This window comes from Peromyscus maniculatus, chromosome 8, assembly GCF_049852395.1.
Source record: "Peromyscus maniculatus bairdii isolate BWxNUB_F1_BW_parent chromosome 8, HU_Pman_BW_mat_3.1, whole genome shotgun sequence".
In the NCBI taxonomy this organism is placed as follows: Eukaryota; Metazoa; Chordata; class Mammalia; order Rodentia; family Cricetidae; genus Peromyscus; species Peromyscus maniculatus.
In genome coordinates, this window is record NC_134859.1 from 46,796,332 (window position 1) to 46,819,614 (window position 23,283).

General features: G+C 38.8%; 1 protein-coding gene across 50 annotated transcripts in view; it reads right to left on the minus strand.

Annotated features, from left to right (window-relative positions):
• The window catches only part of Ncor1 (nuclear receptor corepressor 1), a 153,893-nt gene that overhangs the window by 32,353 nt on the left and 98,257 nt on the right, over nt 1–23,283 (minus strand). For 31 of the 50 annotated variants that reach the window (XM_076542550.1, XM_076542538.1, XM_076542548.1 and 28 more), the window contains 9 exons: nt 21,679–21,808; nt 18,439–18,634; nt 11,251–11,424; nt 10,364–10,524; nt 6,164–6,281; nt 5,963–6,064; nt 4,693–4,793; nt 3,308–3,476; nt 1,075–1,215 (listed from right to left, as the gene is read on the minus strand). In XM_076542550.1, the coding sequence (XP_076398665.1) occupies nt 1,075–1,215; nt 3,308–3,476; nt 4,693–4,793; nt 5,963–6,064; nt 6,164–6,281; nt 10,364–10,524; nt 11,251–11,424; nt 18,439–18,634; nt 21,679–21,808 (1,292 nt within the window). The remainder of the gene's footprint in view (nt 1–1,074; nt 1,216–3,307; nt 3,477–4,692; nt 4,794–5,962; nt 6,065–6,163; nt 6,282–10,363; nt 10,525–11,250; nt 11,425–18,438; nt 18,635–21,678; nt 21,809–23,283) is intronic. The other 19 variants (XM_076542569.1, XM_076542587.1, XM_076542566.1 and 16 more) reach the window with 5 other exon arrangements.

A 23,283-nucleotide genomic window follows, 5' to 3' on the forward strand; every position in this document is an offset into this window, starting at 1 on the left:
CCCAGGACTCAATGACTAGCTAGTCTGGCTGAAAAGCCTAACTTTAGGTTCACTGTGTGACAGTGGAAAATAGCCTACACTGACCTCTGGTTTTGACAAGCAGCAAGTGACCTTAACTACTGAGCCATCTCTCTAGTCACAGATGTTTTGTTTCATTTTTTTAAATAGAGAAAGTATGACTCAGAAAATTACACAAGTCTTACTTGGTCTTGAATATTTTACCTAGATTAAATTATCTGAGGCAGGTTGTTGTGGTTTGAATACCTGGCCAATAGGGAGTGGCACTATTAGTAGGTGTGGCCTTGGAGGAAGTGTGCCCCTGTGGGGGTGGACTTTGAAATCTAATATATGTATGCTCAAGCTATATCCAGTACAGTCTCTTCTGCTGCTGCCTGCAGATCAAGATGTAGAACTCAGCTCCTTTTCCAGCACCACATCTGCCTGTACACTGCCAAGTCCCTTCATGAAGATAATGGACTAAACCTCTGAACTGTAAGCAAGCCCCAATTAAATGTTTTCATTTATAAGAGTTGCTATGACCATGGTGTCTCTTTACAGCAATAGAAACCCTAACTAAGACACAGGTTAAGATTTAAAAGTAAACCAAACCACAGCGATCCAAAATTGAATGCATAACACAATCAGCACCAAGTTGAACAGTGGTCTATAATCTGCTTCCAATGATGGATATATATAACCCTCTAATTTCCAGGCAAAGAGACAAGCAAAGAGGAACGCCAGGAGAAGTTCAGGAAAGGTAAAATCCATATCCCAGCGTTATTCATCATGTATCACTTTACCTCATGGATTAAAAAGGAATTCTCAAAACAGGTTTTATATTCTTAAATTCATTGAATCAGGAGATAATTCTACAATAGTTAAAGGATCCCAATTGTGACCTCTGCTGTGATCATTACATTCTACTCTGAATTGTCACGATTCATACAATGATATGATGTAAACTTAAATATTTATAAATTTCAGGTAGAAATGCTAGAGATTAAGTCCAATGTAACAATGCAAAAATACTACACAAAATTAAGTGCATCTGGATGACACTGGAGGTCACTTTACCCTCTAATGGTGCTGATACAGGAGATTCCCTCATTGACATCCCTTGCTTTATATTTCCTTCCACTGACTCATAGCTTCTTTTTAAACTGATTTCATGAGCTGTTCTTGGACTCCGAGTCCCTTCTCGGGCATTCTTAATATCTGCAGAATATAGAAACCAGAATTATTCAGAGCCCAAGGCCTATCTACAATGCACAGTAAATTAAGTCACCTTAATATCAGTCTTATAAAAACAACTTGATCCTACCATTCAGGAGGCAAAGGCAGATGGATCATTATGATTTTGAGGCTAGCCTGGTGTACATAGTGAATTCCAGGTCAGCCAGGCAGAGCTGCACAGTGAGACTCCATCCCAAACAAACAAAAAAAAAACAAAAAAAAAAAACAAAAAAAAAAAAACTTGTTCTAATATTATTTGTGTAGACAATAACCATGAAAACATTTTTATTCACTACAGTATATTAATTGAATGGATCCTGTGTGCCAGGCAAAGGCTAGGCATCCAGATAAGGTTAACACATTAAGTCCCTTTTCTCATGTAATTTATTCAACGGTGGTGAGTACAAAAATATGCCCAGGCTGGAAATGTGGATCAGCAATTAAGAGTACTTACTGTTCTTCCACAGGATCTGAGTTTGCTTCCCAGAGCCAACATAGTAAGTCTCACAACAACTCCAGCTACAGGGGATCTGACACCCTGTTCTGGCTTCTGCAGGAACTTACATGAATTGTGCAAACACAGGCACATAAATAAAAAACAAATCCTAACAAAATTAGTAAGTCCTTAGTGTCCAATGTAAACACACTATGAAAAGAAAATTGTAGTATGCAGTAAGAATGATGGGACAGAAATTTGACATGTCCAGGGCTAGCAACAGGTGCCTAGAAAAAGCAATACTGAAGAGAACTGAAGGGTGAGTAAGAGATGCTTACACCAAATATAAAAGGAAGAAACGACGGCACAGGCAGAGGAATAGGCTCAGATATCTCAAGAATGTAGAATATGCTACCTTAAAGGAACATCCTTCAGCTCAGTACAAAGCCAACGTGGAGAATGGAGTTAGGCAGAAAAGGTTAGACAGCTGAAAGGAAAAGCGGCAATCAAAAAAATCTGAAGGGATAAGCAAAAGGAGACTGTGGAGAGATGAAGCCCTGGGATGCACTTGTAGTTATCTTAAGGCTGCAGGAAGTAAAGCAGCAATGATGATTACTCCACGTGAGTAAGCATACCCTAAGCTGCACAGACGAAAGGTAATGATTGCAGGAAAGAACAGTAAGGAATTGATTTCTGAGACTTTAGGAAACGATATAAAGGGCTGTGGTTTGTTGAACATGGAAAGGAAAAAAAAAGATATAGCCAGATTTCTAGCTTAAGCAATGTATATTAATTTTGTTCCCTCTCCCCAAAGTAAAAGTTCGTCAAAATACACTAGATGTGTTAAAATAAGAAACGAGGCTATAGTGGATTATGAAACATCAGGCACTATGTTCATTTCTTTATATCTGAGACAAAGATAAAACAAAACGAATGACTATTTCAAGATTACAAAGTAAGAAAACTCAAACTCAGCCCTGTGGCTGATATTTATAGCAAACATTAGAGTCATTCTTTGAAAACATATTCAAATAAAGATCTAAAGAAAAGAGATGGCTGGGTGACAGACGAATGAACAGACATATAGTTTCGGTAAGGAGAGTTTAATTCAACATTCTTTTCATGATTATCAGATATCTATTCCTTGGTTCTTTTTTCTTTTTTAATATTTTATTTTTGATTTTTTTTCCAAGACAGGGTTTCACTGTGCAGCCCCGACTGTCCTGGAACTCACTCTGTAGACCAAGCTGGCCTCGAACTCACAGAGATCTGCCTGCCTCTGCCTTCTGAGTGCTGGGATTAAAGGCATGTACCACAAATGCTAGTAGTTCTTAACCTTAAATAACTATGATTGCTATTAAAATAGAAGCTACTCCACTGAAGTTAAATGAAGATTTTTTTTCCTAGGTTAAAGAGTCAGTAGTCACTGACAATGTCAGCCTTTACTTACAGGACACGTCCTCTGTGCTCTGCACTATTACAGCTCTTTTAACTAAGTGTCTTAATTGATCTTTCACAAGGAGAAAACATAGGTCTGCAAAGGTAAACTGACTTACACATAGTGAGCAGGTAAGAAAATCAGACCCTGTTTTCAATCCCATATCATGAGACTGGCATCAGTGAAGAGACAATACTTACTATCATATGATAAGATATGTCCACTTTTGCCTTCATAAATAACATGGCCTTTGGACGCAGCTTCCTCTCTGACTTTCTCAGGACTGCTTTCTTCAATGGGCATCCTGGAAACAGGTCCCTTCACCAAAGCCTCTGTTGGTATGCCAGCCTGGGGCAAAGCTGGGGTTCCCTGTCATCAAAGCAAACACAAGCACCCAAAGAGTCATTTATGCTTAGAAGAAGCACAAGATATTTGGAAAATATAACCTGAGAGTCCGGTATATCTTCGAAGAAAGCAAGGCACTCACGAGGAAACGAGACATTTCATTCACTTCTGTAAACATAGAGAATGCTGTACCTCATTCCTTGAAGCCTGTCATGGAGAGCTTACAATGATGACAGTGTATGAGGTAAAATAGCTTTGTTCTCCACACCCTTTGGCCAAATATGGAAGGAGAGACATGAAGTTCCAATGTAGTGTTATAAATCAACACAAACCATAACAACTGCGTAACTAAAAAAAAAAAAATCACCTGGGAAATGTCTTAACATGATGATTCTGACTCATAATGTCCTGAGCAGAATCAACAGAAGGCTCAGGAAAAAGGGTTGCCAGGCCTCATCCCTGAGGGTTTGAATCCAGTGATCCTAGAGTAAGGCTTAAGAATTTAGGGCCAGCAACTTCTCAGGTGATATTGATGCTAACAGTCTAGGGGCCCACATCATTAGAACCAATACCTTAAGTAACAGGAATAATAAACAAAAGAGCAACCTAGTGACAATATACAAAAGTCTTGTATCAATGTGTGCAGAAGAATAAGCAGACTTTTCTATTTTCTTCATCTATACACATTTTAAAACAAGGGGATGTTTTATATTTCAAGTTAAAATTAATATATAGCTAGGAAAAGAAATACCTTCCATTAATCAAAATTGAGATTCTGTTGAGCTTCAAAACAGAATATATTCAATTTCTGGTGTACCCTTTGTTCTAACTGAATTTGAACATGGCAGCTTCCATATTGAGATCACAAATATACTTTTCACAAGAACAACTGTTTTCCTCTTTATTCATATTTAATCTGAGCACATGGTAAAAGCTTTGCCAAGAAGACATTAAGGACTGTAACAACTTCTGCAAGTTCCTTTTGCCAGTTTGCAGATAAGTAACACTTTGAAAATTACATTATCCATAATATAGCTTATGGTGAAAATGCAGTAGGAATGCCTTCCTGGAGATGGTCTGCACATCTGAGGTTTAGTACCATTGAGAGCTGAGTTCATAACCAAGGAACAATGCACAACAAACTACAGAACAACTAACTTCAATACCAGCTAACTAAAGCTCTCGAGGTCCAGCCTTCCTCCCTGTTCAGCATGCTGGAGATGACAGTGCATGCACTGACCTGGGTAATAGAGCCCCGCAATGATGAAATGCTCTCCACTGAGATTTTGCTGGCTGGAGTTCCCCGAGTTATACTTCCCTCTTGGACAGCCCCTACAGTGCCTGAATAAACGACAAAACCATCAGTGCATCATTCCCGTCTTCCCGACAGCCCCACTCCCCAACACCAGTTGTCAAACAGCAGAATGTAGGAGAAGATAACAAAAACTGTTTTCATGAAATGTATGTTTCAAATAATATCGTAATGATTTAAAAAGGACTGTTCAAACTGCTTGATAAAATATCGCAATCTTAGCCAGAAAAGCTTTCTTTTGCACCAGGCAGAGGTGAATACAGAGATTTTGCTTTGGTCAAAGTGCAAGAATGACTGACGGTGAGTGCAAAGCCCTAAATGGTATATCTCCATCATCCTTCTCCCCTAAAGGCTCAGGAACATTCTAGAAGAAGGGGTGGAAAGAATGTAAGAGCCAGAGTACAGGGAGAAGGGCAGCTATGGTTACTGCACAAGACCTGAAAAAGATCAAGTCAGTCAAAATTCTGGCATGGATGAGGATGTGCTCATAAGGACCTACCCCTAACTGAGGAGCTACTGGCTGTTGATGGCTGCTGGGGGAAGGAGAGCCATTTATCTTTAGTCGACTGGGGCCATGGGTAGGTTGCCCATGCTTCAGTGGATGGCACCACACACATCCATTACAGGAAGCAATAATTGTACTTTGGGTTATTTAATATGAATAAATAAAAAAATAAATAAAGCAGCAGCAGAGGACCTGAAATTGGGAGGGGGAAGGTTGGGGGGGGCAGTTGTTGGGGGGAATATGATCACAATACATTATATACATATAAGAAATAACAATAAATATATTATGAAAACATGACTGCTGGCATAAATAGCTTCAGAGTTTGGTGGGGTTTTTTGGGTTCAGCTTTGTTTTTGTTTTGGCGATATATTCTACCCATCAAATTTTAATGTTTTATAATTAGTTTTACATGGAAGCAAAAACTTAATGTGAAAATCAGTAACCTGAAGAATCATTAAAATATATTAAAGACTGAGCTGGTTGTATTCACCTGCAGTCCCTTTTGGAGACTGATGTAGGAGGACTGAGAATCAAAGTCCAGAGTTGGCTACACAGCAAGTCCAAGGGCAGTATCATTGTTGCCACAACTTAGGACATCCCCACAAAAAGATATAATTTTTAATGACTACCTTTGGTCAGTTTACTAGGGGCAAGAATTTAACACATCTGTCAAACTGCATACAGTTTTACCTCTGACCACACCTTCATGCTGTGCCCTGACCAATAAGCCCTCTGGTTGTGAGTTCTGGCTTCTTGGAGAAAATTCTTCCTGCTTGATGTAGGTCGAAGGAGCTGAGGACAAAAGCAAGAGAAACATGAAAAGACCAACCAGTGCACAGCTGACCGTGACCACAAACAGGTGCCTGAGGACTGTGCCACTCACTCACTGACCTGATTTGGTAGATTCCTGCTGCCGTGGCAATCCAAGAGAGATAGATCCCACTGAGGGCTTAGCTGCTTCTTGAGTATAAGCCTGATTATGAGAAGTCAAGTAAGTGCCAGGAGTTCCCTGAAAAATAAATAAAATAGTCAAAAGACTAAGCAAACCATTGTCTTTTCTGAAAGTAAAGTCAATCTTCACATTTCTATCAACAAAAAGCTGTATCTTTGCCACTCAAATTTTTAAAAAGTAATTGTGAAAAAAGAAAAAAAATTTAGCATAGATTATTAAATTAGAAAAACTAAGAGAATAAGCTATATCTTCTGACAAGCTCATATATTACACATATTTACTACTAACAAATTACATAAAGCATTTACCACAATGTACTCAAAATGTAAGCCATTAACAATATTTTATATCTCTTACAAATGCAAAACAAACAACATCAATGAAAATGGCAAGAGTTCAGAAGATATTGAAAGAGCTCCAACACACTCCCGGGAACCTCAAGGCTTTGCATGCCCTAAACAAAGAAAGCACTAAGGAGTTCTCAGCTCTGGCTGACTTAGCTGTCAACTGGCTGAGGGTAGTCTAAAGGCACGACAGAGAACTCCACAGCAAGGACTGAGGAAGACTACTGATTCCAGCTCATTTAAGGAAATCTCTGTACAATCATTAGTTGCCCAGGCAGAGAATTCAGTGGCCATACATAACACAGACTTTACAATTAGTTCTTAAAAGCCAAAGAAGCTACAACAGGCCTGGGAGGTAGCTGGATGATTACCAGAGTTGCCATAGCATATACCATAAAATATGCAGTTCTGGTGCCTGGCAAGATGTCTCAGGGAGTACAGATGCTTTCCATTAAGCTGAAAACCTGAGTTTGATCTCTGAGACCCACATGATAACGGGGGAGAAATCTATTTCCACACATTGTCCTTTGATCTCCACCTGGGAAATAATGACTGTAAGAAAACTTCAATTTGAAAAAAAGTTACAAGATGTATAAAAAAAGTGAACCATACAGATGAAATAAAACAGTACACTTTTAATTTACTAGACCAAGATTAGACAGAATTAAAGGGAAGTACAAGAACAATGTCTAGCAAAATATAAAACACCACACAGAAAGCAGGAAAAGAACAACACAGAAAGTCGAGCATCGAGAGAAGGGTCAGGTGGTGATAGACGTTTAAAACCCAGCACTTGGGAGACCTGAAGCTCTGAGACCAGGTTAGACCACAGAGTTTCATGCTTCCATAAGCTAGATAATGAAACTCTGTGTAAAAACAAAAGAGAAACAAAATGAAACAAATAAAATAACACTAAGAACCCAAAGAAATATATTTACTTCCCCCAAAGGACCTAGGGACACAGTAAAATACTGAATGCTTTACTTTTTAGATCTACAACAAGAGACATCCATGCACACTCTTTCTATCAATATTCCATTTTTCTCTAGACAGCATAATGAAAGAAGAAAAAGAAATAAAAGAGATAAAATTAGGAATGAACTAAACCACCTTTCTTATCCAGGTATGGTGACAAACATGTAGCCTGTCACCCCATGATATGGGAGGTGGAGCCAAGAGGGACAGTTCAAGGCCAGCTTCTGGTACACAGAGTTTAAGGCCAGCATGAGCTATACTAAAGCCTGTCACAAAACAAAAACCTGCCCCCACCCCAAAGATAGACACGACACATAGAAATATTATTTCTCCAAATCTACCAAAAAAAAAAAATCCTTCTCAGAAGTACTATGAGAGGTCACGAGGCTAGTCAAGACATGGATGCTATTTCTCCATATTAATACTACTGTGCTGCTCCGCTTTCTGTGTTTCCCTGACACTGTTTGCTTTTAGCAGACTGAAGCTTTGTATCTGAGGTATGTGAGTCTGTCAGTACCATTACTGCAAAACTGTACAAGGTTCTTAGCATTTTTTTTAAACAATGAAGTATCTGTTTTGTTTTGATTTATTTAAATATAGTTTCCCCATGATTGTCAGGCTGAACTAAAACCTGTGATCCTATTGCCTCAGCCTCCAGCAAGCTAGAGAATAAAGGTGTCCCAGCACTTGGGAGGCAGAGGTAGGCAGATCACCATGAATGAGTTCAAGGCCAGCCTGGTCTACACAGTTAAGTTCCCAGGCCAGCAAAGGATACATAGGAAGACCCTGTCTCAGAAAACAAAAGGAAACCACAGAATACATTAAAATTAATGAAATATCCCAAAAATGAACAGAACATGCACATAACTTCTAAAGCGGAAACAACAAACACTTTAAACAGGAATTAGCAATAAAGGCCTAGGGAAAAAAAAAGATGTGTATATTTACAGATTAGAAGATTCAAGATTATGAAAATATCTATTCTTATCTGAAATTGATCTGTAGGTTTAATGTCATCTCAACCAAAACTCTAGTTGGCTTTTATAAAATTGAAAAACAAATTACATAATTTATATGAACATGATAAAGGATATAGAATGGCCAGAAAAAATAAAAACACTACAAGATGTACACTAAATGATTATACATTATAACATGACAATCATCAAGACTATAATAACAAGAAAAGTAGACAAACAGATCCACAGACCAGCTCTGAGTGCAGATACAGATCCAACAAAAGACAACCAGAGCAATCAAAAGAGAGAAAGAAAACTTTATCAGCTACGCTGCTAGAAGTAAAAATCCAGATGAGAAGTAAGTGCTGATTTCCACACCACCATGATGAAGAAACCAGTCTCTGACTAATCATGGGCACAAAAGTAAAAGCCAAATCTATAAAGCTTGCAAAATGTAACAAAACAAAGTATGAGGAATGTGCTCAATATGCAATGTTTATATGAAAATGTTCTGTTAACAGTGCCTATGCAATGAATATAAAAAATGAATATATATATATGTATAATGTGTATCAATACAATAAATTTAAAGCTCTGGAGCTGGGATTATGGATCAGTCAGTTGAGTGTTGCAGCACCACATGAAGAAGGCACCATGGCACACATCTGTCATCCTAACAGTTGGGAGGTGAAGGTTCAAGGTCATTCCTGGCTACATGCCTGGGATACAAAAGGCCTCCTCTCAAAAAATAAAACTGTCAGCAAGACAGCTCTGTAGGCCAAAGGGCTTACTACAAAACCTGACAATGTGACTTTGATGCCCAGAACCTACATGGTAGGAGAGAACTAAATCTCATAAATTGTTCTTTGACCTCCACAGGGCAAAGGAACCTGTGTGGGGTTCAGTCTCGGTCTCGGTCTCTCTCTCTCAACACACACACACACACACACACACACACACACACACACACACACACACACACACACACACACACAAATAATAATTTTATATAGTACTTTTAGTACACCTATGGTTTTACTGTGCTCTTTCATAGTGGGGCAGATGTGACATTTTCCACGTGTGATGGCATGCTGTGCTCAGAAAGTTTTACATTTTATAGCATCTTAGGTTTCAGACATTCATACTACAGATACTCAGCCAGCAGTCATGTCACAGAGCCAGAAATACAAGTGTGGACAAAGAGCACATGGAAAGAGTGTGACGTTTCAGGGAAACACATACTACAACCACAATGAAGTATGACTACACCTACTCAGATGTAACTATGTCTAAAATGAAACAAACAGACAGACACCCAATAACAATGAGTGGAACAAAGACTGAAACTAGAGGCCTTAGTCTTGGGCAGTGCTGGTGGAGACACAGCGACAGGGTCACTTTAGAAAGTGACAGAGACAGGGTCACTTCACTCCTAAGGACTACAGAAGAGAAATCCAAATGTACATTCACAAAGAAACCAGCATGAAAGGGTTCACAACAGCTTCATTCTTAAGGAGCCTAAAACAAAACAGCTCAGGTTTCCCTCCACAGAAGAGATAAACAAAATGAAACGTTCATACAATGGAGTATTTAACAATCAAAACGCTACTGAGTACACACAAAGACTTCACTGAATCCCTAAAATCATTACATGTAAATAAAAGGTCATATACTATGCACACTTTCGTTTGTCCTAGGAAAGTGAAGATGAACACATGGCCACAGAGAGGAGGAGAGAGAGGAAAGAGCCTAGGAAGGAACCTGATTATTTATTAGTACACTACTAAGTTAGTGAGAGGAGGTAAAGGGCTAACCTAAGCAACATTCACCAGGAAATCTGCGATAAGAAAAGCCAGCTTACCTGTGAGATGGACCCTCCCATTATAAAGGATGGCTTTTCTGATGCCGCAGTGGTTTTAGACGATGGGATGAGAGGAGGAGGTGGTCTGGTGGGTCGTGTTGTTGGAAGCCGAACGCCCTCGGGAAGGTTAGTTATCACTTGGTGTGGAGCAGGTTGGAGGACTTTTTAAAGGGAAAAAAAAATCATTTAAAATGGTCAATTTCCTATTATGCACAGGCTACCCTCCTCAGTAAGTATTCTTGAATCTTTAGATCACAAATTAAATTCTAAATGTCAGATGAAGCTAGACATGAGTATTTTCACTTTTTAAAAATCTGTCAGTGAGTAACTCAACTCTCAAATGGTATTTGTGAGGTAAATGTATTCAATTTATTTCAAACCACAGCATTCAAAGCTGACATTAGCAACTATTCTGTTCAACAGAGGCAATCATTATGAGTGATTTTGTCTTTCTTCATCACCACCTGAAACTTGCAATGGGAATGAGAATCAGGAAGCTTCCAAGAAATATCTGCTGCTTCACACAGTAGGAGACATGGCTGACAACCCAGTATATATCCTCTGTGTAGCTGCATAATTTGGTAACATCTCCTGATTCTGGCTTTCACAGTACATTTGAGTTTCGGGGGGGGGGGGGGGGGAGTCTCAGGGGTTTTACAGAGCAGTTGTACTGTTAAAAGAAAAGCCAATCACAGTACAGGTGTGTCAACACAGATTTCCCAGTGGCCCAGGGAGTCTGAATTCAGTTGACAATGGAATGCAGAGAAAGCCATTCTAGGAAAGCAAAGATATGTCCTGAAGAGCAGGTCACTCATGAGATTAAAACAGCACGTGGAACACCTGTGGGTAGATGGCCGGCAGCCACTGTGCAGAAAGGCAATATTTACCTGGAGGGACACTAGAGCGGGCTGCACTCCTATCGGGCTGTGAAGCGGCTTTACTGACTTCTCTTGGAGAGAGCCTACACGGTGAGGCTGACCTTGCTGCGGTACTGTGCATCTGTGCTTCCTGTTCTAGAGCACGTTTGACCTCAGCATAAGGCATATAGGCGACTGATTTTCCTATGAAAGTTAAAGTTATCACAATAAGGGAAGAACCCCAAATTAAAATATAAGTGTGAAAGGACCAAGCCCACATCATCCAAGGGCAGATCCATCTATATGCTAATAACAAGGTCTAAAATTGCCGTGGACAAATCCACCCACAGAAAAGTTATGAAATCCTACTAAATCTAAATCTGATGTTTCCCTCAGATTTAAAACCCTCAGAAATTCAATGACAATTTTTACCTTAAAGAACAAAAGGTCTTAAGGAAAATCAAGTGCTTTGATATGCAATAAAATTACATCAGACAAACACTGAATTATGAAGGGAATCTGTGAATTCAAGTCTGACCTGGATTACAGGTCAGTTCTCTGAGAATTTCAATTAGCTTGTTGATGTTAACTGCCTAATATTTAAAAAAGTAAACATGAGAAACAGAAGAAGTCTTTTCAAACAAATGCAGATAAAGCTTATTCCTTAGCCAGTTTAAAAAAAAAAAAAAACTATGAATATAACTGTATTAATGATGAAAGTTACTTAATGAAAAGTGATTCCCACATTAAAAATTTTCCACTTTTCAATGGCATGACAATAATGCAGTCACATCCCCATAAACAGGGACTGAGAAGACATTACCGAGTATGAAGGTATGAGCTGGATCCCTAGGACCCATGTAAAAGAGCCAGGAGAGGTGACACATAAGTGAAACCCCAGCCCCGGGGATGGTGGCAGGGCAGGGAGTATGTAGAGGCAAGCTAATACCTGGGGCTCCCTGGCCAGCCAGCTTAGCATGGCAGGAAAGGCCCAGACTAGTGCAGTAAGAAACTGTTTCAAAAAACCCAAGATACATAGTGCCCAAGGACTGATGCCCAAGGTTGATCTCTGGCCTCTACACACTATGTATGTGCACCCAAACACACAATTTTTTTTTAAAAAAAAATAATAAACATACAAATATAAAATTTTCTTCCATTTCTGGGGGTTGGGGGTGGTGGTGTCAGATGGCCTCCCAAGTGCTGGGATTATACATCCGTACATTTAGCTAATCAAGATAAATTTAGATTTAAAATCATTTTGCATACTTCCTACTCAAAATGTCATTAGAATTTTCATTTGGATTACATTAAATTTATGAACAGATAAAGGACAGGAAAATTCTTTTAATATTGAATTAAAAATAACCTGTCACCTTTATTAAAACTATTCCTAGGTCTTATATGTTCTCTTGCTGGGAAAAATCATCTCTCATATATATGGATGTATATATGTAACTTAATACTTTAGATATACAGAAAAGATATAGGTTTTCTATAATAGCTTTTCCTAAGAAAACTTTCCTTTTAGTTTGAATAATTCTCAGTTAATTCTTATACTTTTTAAAAATGTATTTATTTATTGTGCATGTGTTTATATTTATAATATGTGTGAGTACCATATGTTACAGAATGCATGTGGAGGTCAGAGGACAGCTTTCAGGAGTCCCTGCCTTCCACCTTGTCGAGGTAAGGACTCTCTTTTCTGCCAGTTGCATGCTAGAGCCTAGCTGGCCTGCAGGCTTCCAGATGATTCCAATCTTTGCCTCCCATAGGACTGTAGGCAGGTCTTAGGAATCAAACTATACATTGGTAGCCCAGCTTGCTTGGGAGGGAGGTAGTTTTATTCCTGGAACATTCACCAGGCCTCTTTTACATTTTCTAGGATATTACCATGCAAAATAGTAATTTGTCTTCTTCTTTTAAATACCTAACATATTTATCTTACTATACTATGTTAACAGTAGGCCACCTTGTAGTTCCCACTCAAGTGTCAAGGTCCATAACTGTTTTCAAATAAAGACTTTTTTTTTTTTTCAGCCGGGCGGTGGTGGCGCATGCCTTTAATTCCAGCACTCGGGAGGCAGAGCCAGGAGGATCTTTGTGAGTTCAAGGCCAGCCTGGGCTACAGAGCAAGATCCAGGGAAGGCACAAAGCTACATAGAGAAACCCTGTCTCGAAAAACCAAAAAAAAAAAAAAAGACTTTTTTGTTTGTTTCTTCATTTTGTTTTTGTTTTTCAAGACAGGATTTCTCTGTGTAGTCCTGGTTGTCCTGGAACTCACTCTGTAGACGAGGCTGCCCTCAAAATCACAAAGATCTACCAGCCTCTGTCTCCAAGTGCTTGAAATAAAGCTGTGTACCACTACTGCCCAGCTCAAATAAAGACTTATGATAGTATATATCAACTAATATTCAATTGTTAGACACCACACTTTCCATGAATTTGAAGAAGGAAGTGGAAGTAATAAACTTATGTTATATAGGATTTATCAATAAACTTGCTCAGAAAACATTAAATTGAACAAAAGTAAATGTTTAACAATGAGCAATAGTCTGCCAGACAGTTTAGAGAACAGACCTGGCTGGCAATGCTAATTCATCCCCGAGCCTCTAATCAAGATGAGGACCCAAAGTTAACAGCTGCCTGGGAAAAGCAGGGCTGGTCTGTCTGGGATAACTATGACAATCAATACTTTACACTGTAAATCTCTCCATCTGTTCAAACATCCAAACCTTGGAAACCTGTCTCTGTAGGACAACGCATAATTGCGCAAAGTGTAACTTGGAGCCTTGAGCCTATATAAGCTGATGGGGAGCTGGTTCCCTTTTGTGCATTAGCCAGAATTAGTCACACACTATTATTCAGTTTTTCCTTATTAATCTCTAAGTATCTGGATTTCTCATTGGGAAATACAATAAATTGTTTCACTTAACTCTCACAACCAAAGAGATTAATGAAATTTTTCAAATGAGGAAATTGGGGCTCCAAAGAATCACAAACTTCCCAACCAAAGCAAACTATGACGGACTTTGAATGGACGGCTACTGAACTTCTGAGAGCTGTGGGATACCCATCAAAACAATGATACTAATATCGGGCATGGTATTGCATACCTATAATCCCAATACTTAGGAGGTTGAGGCAAAAGGACAGGCCAGTGTAAGGACACAAACAAACAAACAAATTTATTTCTTCTTTCCTAGAGGATTTAACATAATGTTATATTAACCATGTCAAATAATTTATAACTATGTAGAAAAATCCATTTTAAAAAAATAATGGTATATATTTAGATGGTCCTAACCACATCAATTTCAATCAGAATATATACAGAAGTGGAAAAACTAAACAAATAAAATAACAAAATAAACACAAAACAAAACAGTTTTAGTTGCACAGAAGCAGAAATCAATTTTGATTACATAGACTTTTATTAAACTTGCAATACAACTTCTAACTTGACATGCCCAAGCTTCTTCTCTGGAAGCTATCAGTGTAGCAGGGGTCAATCTGGGTAAATGTCAGTTGAAAATAATTTTTTGGGTTTTTTTTTTTTTTTTTTTTTTTTTTTTTTTTTTTTTTTTTTTTTTTTTTTTTTGTGAGACAGGGTTTCTCTGTGTAGCTTTGGAACCTATCCTGGAACTCACTCTGTAGCCCAGGCTGGCCTTGAACTCACAGAGATCCGGCCTGTCTCTGCCTCCCGAGTGCTGGGATTAAAGGCATGCACCACAACTGCCCAGCGAAAATAATTCTTTAAAGTACTTTCAAAACCTTTTTCTACAGATAACAAAAGCATAATTTAAAGAGGGGGCATGCCTACAATAACCATCTGTACCAATCTCATTTAAAAAACAATGAATAGAATCAAATAAAGGCACAGTGGCTAAATAAACACAGAGTCCTAATCTAGGCAGAATTCTCTAGTACTTAACTGTTTGGATTATTTTTTTTTTTTAATGGTGGTAGTAGTGTGGTTTTTGCTTATTTACTTTGGCACAAGGTCTTCTCTGTAGATTAAGCTGGTTTAGAATTCACTAAGTAATTCACAATGGCCTCAAACATGTGATAAATCCTCCTGCCTTAACCCCTCAAGTGCCGGAATTACAGACATGAGCTGTCATGATAAGCTGATGGTATTTACATATAAACTGACACTATAGATATTTTTTAATCTCTAAAAAAGTCTGTGACTGTGTTAAAACATTTGCAATATTTTCCATACAGATGTGACTTAACTGTAAACATTTAAATGCTATTTGGAAGTGTCCCAGAAACTGACTACACGGTATTTATGAACAACCGCAAAGGAGAGATATATAACTTGTAGAAATAAAATACTGGATGTATACATTAGGTAGGTTAGCAAAATAAAACTTTTATGTAAAATATAAAAAGGTGACACTAGGTAAAGCCATCTTGAATTAAACTATAAAATTCTTCATGACAAACTAATTTAACATGAAAGTCTGATTTTAAGATCACTGCATTATCACTCGGGAGGCAGAGGCAGGCAGATCTCTATGAGTTTGAGGCCAGCCTGGGCTACAGAGTGAGTTCCAGGAAAGGCACAAAGCTACACAGAGAAACCTTGTCTTGAAAAACCAAAAAAAAAAAAAAAAAAAAAAAAAAGAGCACTGCATTACAATTAAACATTCTGCCACCACTGAAACCTAAAGCACACAGAACAAAGGATTACCTGCAAAGAAACGCAGCTCACAGTATCGAGCTCAACACTTAGCTCTGGGCACTCTAGCTCCTCAATACAGTTCAAAGAGACTGATGTTGTCTGTGAAGATACTGAGGCTCTAAACTATGATATCCAATGAGAATCACCCACACATTACTAACTGAATAACGTGAGGCTTTGGCAGGAACTCAACAAATGATTGCACTGAATGTCATTTTTTCTAAGTTTTATTTTATCCTTTAAAAAAACCTATCCTACCCCGGGGGTGGTAGCACACTCCTGAAAACCCAGCTCTTAGGAGGCAGAGGCAGTGGATCTCTGTAAGTTTGAGGCCAGCCTGCTACAGAGCTGTTCCAAGACAGCAAATGCTACACAGATAAACCCTGCCTCAAAAAAATAAAAAACTTTTAAAAAGCTATCCTGAATAAGACATAAGGAATAAACAAGCAGGCCTGTATTTATAATTTACTCACTAATAGTTGTCTTCATAACTGTGACCTTTAAAAGAGAACCATCTCTGAGAGCCAGGATGCGTCAGTGCTAAACCACATGGTCTAAGGGAAGTCTCGAGGAGAAGGAACAAAGAAAGGGAGAGGAGCGGATCACTTTGGGGGGGGGGGGGGGCAGAGTGGAGAGGCAGGGTTCAAGACAGGGCTTCTCTGTGTAGAAGCTGGCTATTCCAGATCTCACTCTGTAGTCCATGCTGGCCTCGAACTCAGAGATCCACCTGCTCTGACTCCTGAGTGTTGGGATTAAAGGCGTGCGCCACCATTGCCCCTTAAGGGTGGATCACTTAAACCATTCCTTCAACATATAAAATCTAAGTACCCATTGTATTGATTATAAAACTAGGGATTATAGATTCTCAAAATGTAGTTCAGTACAGGTTATCAAAATTCCCACCTACTTACATTATAGAAATATTCACTTAGGAGGGATATGGTGACACAGCCCTGAAATAACCAGCACATGAGAAGCTGGGACACTGGGACTCTAAGTTCAGGGTCAGCCTGAGCTACATGGTGAATTCCAGGATAACCTGGGCTACACATTACAATCCTGAAGGGAGGGGAAGAATGACAGTGGAAGGGAGAGAGAATGGAAGGAGAGAAAACAACAACAAAAACCATTTCTTTATGGCTGGGGTGAGCTAGTGGGAAAGCACTTGCTCACCATGGACTGGGTTCAATTGTTAGGGGGAAGATATACTCTGATGTTGTCTGTGAAGATACTGAGGTTCTAAACTATGATATCCAATGAGAATCACCCACACATTCCTAAGTGAATAATGCAATTACTAACGGGAGACTGCAGAGTACATCTGCATTCTTTCCATGCCTTAGTAGTATTTTCCTAGTTCCCGTTTTTGCTAGCATGCGATTTACGTTTAAGGGCTGCTGAGATGCTCGAGGATTTTTATCAGTGCTTGCTATGCTATCCCGACTCCACTGTGGAAGAACAGATGGGCTCCTTAAAGTTGTCCTCCAAACTTCAAATGCACAACACATTAGCACATACATAATAATTAAAAAACAATTTACATTTAAGACAATAACAAGCTCATATAGAAAAGTCTACTGTAAGAGGTTCTGTATGTTATATAACTAGTAAACTCATCACTGGTGTGTCATGGAGTGAGGAGTCAGTAGGATACTCTACAACCCCATTTTTACATCAAACAGCATTTAACATGCACACGTAGCTTTCCAAAGCTGATTGCTCTTGTCTATATAAAGTATTACAAAATACTTCTGAATCAGCCATAGACAATTGTAATATTCATACATTCTAAGCATACTTAAAGATAATTTTACTATCAACCATGTGCCAATTTCTAGCCATATCAAATAAATTATTAAAATTTAGAAATCACCCCTAATATTAAAGTAAAAATGTATCATGCTCCAACTAAAACAGAATGAATCAATTCAAATATCATTTGAAACAGTAAGTGATACAGCAGGGATAGGTCCTTTTATAGCAGTCTCTACTGTATATAAAAGCTAAGCCATGTGTTACATAACAATATTGACTGTTTAACTTTACAACCCTAGCCAGATAAATATGTATTATTATTTTCATTTGTTGATGAGAAAGCTAAAGCAATGAAAGGCTAGGTATCTTTGCCCATGGCCACACAGCTAACAGGCTGAAGACTGAGTAAGGGTGATAATTATCTGCTACAAAAAGGTGCCTCCATCACATTAGAACATTATGCAGCCTCAGATGACATGTTTTAATAACAGAACATCAGCCAGATTAATGGGGGATAAAGCATGGTTTTTATACTCTCAGAAGAATAATTAATTCAGAAAAGTCATATCAACTAGAATGCTACTAACAATGTTACTGCTGTCTTTTGGTAGTCACCAGTGTTTAATGGTATAAGCAGCATCAGTTTAAGGACTCTTCTATCAGGGACAGATGTAATAAACTGATTGAGATCACATACAGAGCACAAAGGACACATGCTATCTTGGGCTTCAGCTTGATTCCCTTTGTAGTGATGGTTTGTTCCATTTACCTACCTTCCCAGTCCCTGTTTGGACTCTTAGCAGTACCGCATGGACTTGTAGAGCTTCTACATTCCAAGTCTATCTGTTCTTGCCTCTGACGCTGTTCCTCCAGGAGAGCTGACTCGTGCATGGCCTTAATATGCCGCTGGTAAAGAGCATAGCCACTCACGGGGGTTCCAATTGGTATATTACATGGGGTGCAAGAGACCTACAAGGGGATGAAAAGTCAAATTGAAAGGTGCCAATGACCACGGCAGCACTAATTACTAACTGTTAAAAATAATACTTACACCTGAAATGCTAAGGACTGAACTGATTTGACCATGTTTTAATTAAAGCACTGTTCAAAACAAATGCTAGGTAGCTACTAAAGAACTGATCACGGGCAGGAGAGATGGCTCAGAGGTTAAGAGCACTGGCTATTCTTCCAGAGGTCCTAAGTTCAATTCCCAGCAACCACATGGTAGCTCACAACCATCTGTAATGAGATCTGGCACCCTCTTCTGGCCTGAAGGGATATATGCAAGCAGAAGCAGAACACTGTATACATAAAAAATAAATAAATCTTAAAAAAAAAAAAAAAAAAAACTGATCACAACAGAAATTATAAAATCTTTGACAAAATAAATCAAACCCAGAAACTAACGATAATTTGTCTAATTTAAATCCTTATGATCAATCTGGTTCTCAGTCTCTCCCACATCTCTCTCACCAGACAATCATATTCATTTCTACAGATTTACATGCCCTATATGGCAATGACTCAGAAACTTCTCTTTCCAAGAGACTTCCTACAAGTTCCACACTCATAAAAAACTGTCTACCTTTGAGTCTTCTTGAACAGTTCAAAGTAATTGTCTACTAAACAACCTATTGCCTGTCTTTCTGCACTCTCTTTTAGAAACAGACCTCCGCAAGAAATGCAGCCATCATCCTTGGCTTATCCAATCTCTCCCAACCTCCCTTTCCCCAAACTAACTCATCCCACCTTGATTTGCTTTTCATTCAGTCATGGCCATTTCTTTCATACTATATAGCATTTGCGCTACTTTGTAGCTACAGTTTTTGTTTTTAAGACAAGGTAGCCCTGGCTGGCAATAACTATATGACCCTGAGGAGATATATATATATATAATTTAACCCTAAAATTATAACCTGTTTTTATCTTCAAAATATAAATAAATAAAAATTAAAAATTAAAAAAAAATTTCTAAAAAGTCTTTTACGACAAAAGCGGTGCACCCTTGTAAACTCACCATTTGGACACTAAGGTAGGAGGGTTATGGTAAGTTCAACGAGCTCGGGCTACACAGTTGAGTTCCAGGACAGCCTAGACTGTACACAGGACTCTGTCTCAAATTATAGTATGTCTATGGACTGGAGATATAATTTAGTTGGTACAATACTGGTTGAACATACACAAAGTCCTGTGTTCAGTCCCCAGCACTGCATAAATCGAGCATGTAGGTGCATGTCTGTAATCCCCAGTACTCAGTAGGCAGAGGCAGATGGAACAGAGAAGTTCAAGGTTATCCTTGGCTACAGGATATATAAAGGCTAGCTTGGGATATATCTCAAGAAAAACAAAAATTAAAACATGTAAGCAGCATTTTTTTATGTCATTGGAATGACTACAGGTTGGTGGCCCAGAAGAACAAGGCATGAAGAGAGGGCTGGAATTTTGAGCTAAACTCAGCCCAGCCAAGTGTATCTCCAACCTCTACGTGGAGAAGAGAGACTGGAGGGTCATATACTCATCACTAGAGGCCAAGGATTTAGTCAATCATGCCTACATCATGAAATCTCCCTCCAAAACCAAATAAACTCCTAAATGGCTGGTGTCAGAGAGCTTAGGTTGGTGAAAGTATGGAGGTGTTGGGTGAGCTGTGTGACCCAGAGGGGAAGAAAAGTCTACCTGCTTTCCCACACACCTTGCTGTATGCATCTCTTCAATCTGAGAATTTCTAAGTTGTATCCTTTGGAATAGAGCAGTCAAGTGCTTTCTTAGGTTTTCTGAGACAAAGAGAGTCAACAGAAGTTCTGATTTGCAGCCTCAGTTGCACACAAGTGTGAATAATGTGGAACCCAACACTTAGATGCCTGGCATATGAAATGAGGAAACAAGCCCTTGAAACTTGTCTGTAACTCTTACATGGTGTGGGGGAAAATCCCACACAGTAAATATGAGGAGGATTGTGGCAAAAAGAAGCTTGTTAGTATCTAAAGGAGGCAAATTCATAGAAACAGAAAAGAATAGTAGTGGCTAGGTAGTTGAAGTTGTCAAGGCAAAGGAGCATTGTTTAATTAGTACAGAGTTTCAGATTTGGATGATAGCAAAGTTTTGGCACTGTGTTTTTTAATAGTGAATAATAAATAAGACTACAGAACTATACACTTAGAATTGGCTAAAATGAGTTCTGAGAATAAGTGTCAGTTGATTGCTTGGTCCTAAATGACATCTGTAGCATCTCATCCAAGGCTCAGGAACAATATGGATGAGGGAGTGGAAAGAATCTAAGAGCTGAGGATGAGTAGAAGTGCTATGAAATGATGTGTTCTGGATATGTGTCATGGCGACTTCACTCATGATTTCATTGCAACTATGGTTATCTAAACAAACTTGTGGACCTGTCCAAGCTTCATTACTGATGAAGTACAGATTCATGAGGCCCCATCCTTCCCTGAGAGATTACTGGCAGTTAACGGTTGCTAAGTGGGTATCATCTTCTTGAGTGGCAGACACTAATAAGTTATCCATACTCTAGTAAGTACCCCCCCACACACACACCCATGGTCTTGCAAGCAACTCTAATTAGACTGAGTAGGACCCCACATATGCCCCAACACAACAAGAGAGTAGGAAGGGGTTTTAATGGAAAGAAGAAGGATTTCAATGGAAAAGGGAATGGGATGAGACTGAAGGGAAAAAATGACCAAAATTCATTATATACATATATACATATAAGAAACTGTCAAACAAAAAAACAGATGGTCCTCACCAAGGAAGAGTACACCAATTGGCTGTCCAGTGCCAAATGGTCAGCTAGGATAATATACACAACATTATATGGACTCCACAAGTTATATTAAGGAGTGTGTGTGTAAGCGCGTGTGTGCGTGCGTGCGTGCGCAATAATAAATGAAAAAAAAAAAGGCCATGAATTTGAAGGAGAGTAGGGAGGGGTAAATGGAAGGTTTAGAGGGAGGAAAGGAAATAGAAAATACTGTATATTGTCTAACAATGACACTTACCATTGGCGGGATAACAGCAGCTCGATGTTGAAGCTGTGGCAGATCCAATGGATTTGGTTTAATAGGAGAAGAGACTAGTACAGACCCAGGCGGATTTAACAATGAAGGCTTTGCATCCATAGGAAACACTCTATAATTGGTGGTTTCAAATAAAGATAAAAGAAGTTATTTTTATTTATGACTTCAAATGTAAAATCACCACAATTCATTTTAAGAGTGTGTGTATGAAAGTAAGAGCGAAACACACACACACACACACACACACACACACACACACACACACACACACATATTAGCCTTAGTAAAATAGGAGGGATGGGGTATCATTCAATAGTAGAATATTTGCCTAGTATGAGCAAGGTCTTAGGTTCAACTCCTACAACTAATAAATATATAAACAGTAAGGTGGAAAGGGGGCTAAATATTGGTTTACAAGTTGACATTTATCTGATTTTAATTAACTACATTTAATCAACAAAAACAGTATCAACAAAACCCAGGGAAAATTTTTTAGTATCAATTTACTAACATACAAGCACATATTAAAAACTAGTCTTGCCGGGTGTTGGTGGCGCACGCCTTTAATCCCAGCACTCGGGAGGCAGAGCCAGGCGGATCTCTGTGAGTTCGAGGCCAGCCTGGGCTACCGAGTGATCTCCAGGAAAGGCGCAAAGCTACACAGAGAAACCCTGTCTCGAAAAACCAGAAGAAGAAAAAAAAAAAAAAAAAACTAGTCCCTTGGACCAGTGAGGTGGCTCAGTGGGTAAAAGCACTTGCCACCATGTCTGACATCCAGGGACATAACACGGTAAAAGGAGGGAACCAATTCTCACAAGTTGTCCTCAGGACTACACATGTGCACAGTGCTATGCATAAGTGCTGTACACACACACACACACACACACACACACACACACGCGCGCGCGCGCGCATGTGAAAAAAAGTAGGACAATTAAAATAAATTCTAGACTATTATAAGATGAAAGAGGAGTTATCTAGATGATTCCATTTTCTGGCAAATGGATGGTTAGACAAAATCCCCATCTTATTTACATGTTTACTGATGAAAATCCTAGCACCTTGACTCTCTTGAGGAGTCATTACAGTACCTATATCAATGCTAGTCTAGAGCACTAAAATGTAAACATGTACAGTGATATCAGGACACATGATGCACAAAGCTGAGCTCTGTGTGGAAGCTGGCTCCCGATGATAAGCTCATTCATCTTTGGCTTAAAGTAAAATGGCTTTAAAGGGGGAGGATGTATTCTAATTTCTGACTATGTTTTAGTCTTACTTCACTTTTGGAATCTGCAACAATCTAACATCTCTGCCTATATTTTGATGAAAAGGGAACACCAGATATTAAAATTATTAAATTACTGTATTTCTACAAACTGTCTTTATAAAAGTCCGATACTTATTATGCATTTTTATCATTAATTTGCCTTTACTGACTAAGAGTACTTTAATTTGTGGGCTTTTCCTCAGCAAGGAAAAGCACTTGTCACTAAGCCTAATGAACAGAGTTCAGTCCTTGGAAGCCACATGATGTAAGACCAAGTCCACTAAGTGATCTTCTGACTATGGCACACATGCTTCTTT